Below are 3,477 nucleotides of genomic sequence, written 5' to 3' on the forward strand. Positions count from 1 at the left end.
AGCGTGGTGGTATCTCTTGATACCCTGTATTATAATTTTATATATATATATATATATATATATATATATATAATATGACTGAGTTAGTGGTTTCAATTCCCAGACTAGGTGGTGGATTGTATTCTTGATCGTGTTCTGGGTTAAAACACTTCATTTTACATTGCTCCAGTCCACTCAGATGAAGATGAGACAAACAACAGCTGAAGGTCAACTATGTGACAGACTAGCAACCTGACTTGGGAAGAGTATTGTATTCTTTTAGTCATGTTATATAAACTGGAATAAGTTCTGATCCAATGGACCTGAAGGTTCAGGACACAGTTGTTTACCCTGTTTTTTTTTTTAAAGTAGGAATACCTTTGATTCCATCTTGACTGGGATCTTGATTCTAAGATTTCTGGAACTTTCTGGAAAAGAAAACGATGCATTTATATTTAATCCAGGCCTTTATGTTCTAAGTTGAAATCCCACTTTGAAGGGTTTTAATCAGATTGACCCCAGGACTTAAGATTTTTTTTTTAAAGTTTGGTACTTATTCTATCAGCCATTTTTACTAAACCATTAAGTTATCAACGCTGGTTGCCAAGTGAGGGACACACGGACACATGCATGCATGCACGCACACACACACACACGCACACACACGCACACACACACACACACACACGCACGCACATGCAAGCACACACATGCACGCACACACAAACGTACACATATATTCAATGGGCTTCAATACAGTTTTTGTCAACCAAATTCATTGGTTGGTTGGTTGGGGGATACAATTAAAAACACATGCTCAAGGTGCTGCATAGTGGGACTGAACTCAAAAGTACATGGTTGCATATCTGCACAGCCATGCCTTTTCTTTACATCCATCTTTGGGATCGATACAATGACACACAAATCAAAGACTGGTGGTTGCTTGAATCAACTGTTCCTCTTTCTTCTCCACCAATTTCTGACCTTGTGGCTGTGTGAGAGATAGTTATTATTTTTTCAGCAATAAAGAAAAATTGTTAACATAATGGACAAAATGTTGTAAAGCATTTCCTTTGGCTCATTATGTTCTGAGTTCAAATTCCACTGTTGCCGACTTTGCCTTTCATCCTTTCAAGATTGATAAAATAAGCATCAACTGAGAACTTGAGTCAAATGTAATTGACTGACCTCCTCATCCTAAAAATTGTTGGACTTGTGATAAAATCTGAAAGCATTATCTTTTCAAAGCAAAAAAAAAAAGAAATAAAAAAAAGAACATAGATACAGGTGCAACTGTGTGCTAAGAGGTTTGCTTCCCAACCACATGGTTTTATGTTCAGCCCTACAGCATGGCTTCTTGGGAAAGTGCCTTCTACTATAGCTTCAGGCTGACCAAAGCCTTGTGAGTGGATTTGGTAGATAGAAACTGAAAAAAACCCATCAACTATGTGTATATATATCTACAGGGTTGGCCAAAAGTCACCCGACAGTAAATCAAAATTCCATAAATACTATCTGTAATTCTGTATTGGCTTGAATAGAAAAAAGTGTTGCTCGGGAAAGACTTCAGTTTGAACAATTTTCATGATGCTTCATATTTAGAAGCTTTTATTAAATTCATGGTTTTGGTTTACTGTCAGGTGACTTTGGTCAAACATGTATATATGTGCATGTCTTTGTGTCAGTGTTGGTCCCCCACAACCACTTGATAACTGGTGTTGGTTTATTTCTGTCCCTATAACTTATTAGTTCAACAAAAAAGAGACTAATAGAATAAGTACCAGGTTAAAAAAAAAGAAAAATTAAGTACTGGGTTTGATTAGTTCAACTAAAATTCTTCAAAGTGATAACTCCAGCATGGCCACCATCTAATGACCTAAACAAGTAAAAGATAAAAAGATAAGGTTCATGAGATATATGTTCAATATAAATAGCAAATATAACCGAAGGGTGTAAAATTATACAGAAAAGAACAACTAACCAATTTTTCATGTGTTTTTTTATCAATATCACCAGACTGATAAAGAGCATAAGAAGCAGCAAAACCAAAATACTAATAAGAATAGGCGCTAATAAAGTGGGAGATAGAATTCCAACTCCATTTCCTGTGCTTTCATCATTTTGCTTCACTGTTTTATCCAGAAATCTGTCAATTTTATTTAAGTTCCATTCTGTCATGTTTATTGGCCATATTTTCCTGCATTTTTCTTTTCGAACTGATGCAAAAAAGAAAAAGAAAAAAAGAAAAAGAATAAAATGGTAAAATCAGAAAATATAAATGAATGAAACATATACATTTGTATGTATGTATGTATGTATGAACCTAGATGTTACCAGATGGATCAGAATGCTGGACAGACCACAGTCTGGTGCGAGCAAAGTTCTGAATGGTGATTAAGGTGAAAGAGAGAAGAGGACCAGTCAGCATTCCTCGCCGTCTAAATGTCCACAAGGTATATGATGTTGTGGTTAGGAAAGAGCTTCAGACTCGCTTGTCCAGCATTGAAATTGCTGCAGCATGGGAAGATTTTCGAGACCAGGTTGTTCAATGTGCAGCTGAAACACTGGGGTATGTTACTACCAGACAGAGACTGGTTTGATGAGAATGATGCTGGAATTCAACGACTATTGGTGGTAAAGCGCCATGGCCACAGTGTATTGCTACACAGAGAACTGTCTTACTGTGCAGCGAAGTCGAACACTTGCCCACTATAACAGTGTAAAATCACTACTGCAGCGATCTTTCAGGAAGATGCAGAACACTCGGTGGGAGGATCTTGCTCGTGATGTTCAGGCTGCTGCTGATGCAAATGACAGCAAGAAGCTTTATCATATTATGAAGCAAGATTATGGACCTAAGAGCTCCACATCAGCTCCTTTACTTTCCAAGGAGTCTTCCACTCTGTTTACTAAATCAACAGAAATCACAGATCACTGGATCGAACACTTCTCTGAATTCCTAAACCATGAGTCAGTTGTGGATGAAACAGTGATCGATACTATGCAACAAAGACCTATCATTGGCTCCTTAGACTCTTCGCCCTCAATAGATGAAGTAATGACATCAATAAGTAAATTGAATCTTGGTAGGACACTTGGAAAGGATGGAATTTGTGATGAGGTCTTGTGATTTGGTGGTAATTACATCACACAGTCCCTTCATGAACTTATTAGTGCAGTCTGGAGGGATGGTGCAATCCCTAAGGACTGGAAGGATGCAATTATTCTTCCTCTATATAAAGGGAAAGGAGCCACAACAATGTGTGGTAACTACAGAGGCATTGCTCTACTATCAGCTGCTGGCAAGGTTCTGGCAAATATTCTTCTTACTCGTCTGAATGGGTGTCTCGTAAATGATGTCCTATCTGAATCTCAATGTGGTTTCTGATCTGGTAGAGGGACAATGGATATGATTTTCACAGCAAGACAGATGCAGGAGAAGTGCTATGAGCAGAATATGGATCTTGTCCAGGTATTCATTGATTTAACAAAGGCCTT

At 37.8% G+C, this 3,477-nt stretch overlaps 2 protein-coding genes across 3 annotated transcripts in view; one reads left to right on the forward strand and one right to left on the reverse strand.

Moving 5' to 3' along the window:
• The window catches only part of LOC106871245 (peptidyl-prolyl cis-trans isomerase-like 1), an 82,051-nt gene that overhangs the window by 20,237 nt on the left and 58,337 nt on the right, over nt 1-3,477 (forward strand). The gene's annotated exons all lie outside the window — the stretch shown is intronic.
• Nucleotides 1-3,477, reverse strand: part of LOC106871247 (uncharacterized) — a 54,441-nt gene that overhangs the window by 14,743 nt on the left and 36,221 nt on the right. Inside the window, exon 3 of the mRNA XM_014917600.2 lies at nt 1,961-2,195. Coding sequence (XP_014773086.1) covers nt 1,961-2,195 — 235 coding nt within the window. The remainder of the gene's footprint in view (nt 1-1,960; nt 2,196-3,477) is intronic.

The sequence above is a fragment of the Octopus bimaculoides genome, chromosome 5 (genome assembly GCF_001194135.2).
Source record: "Octopus bimaculoides isolate UCB-OBI-ISO-001 chromosome 5, ASM119413v2, whole genome shotgun sequence".
Classification (NCBI taxonomy): domain Eukaryota; kingdom Metazoa; phylum Mollusca; class Cephalopoda; order Octopoda; family Octopodidae; genus Octopus; species Octopus bimaculoides.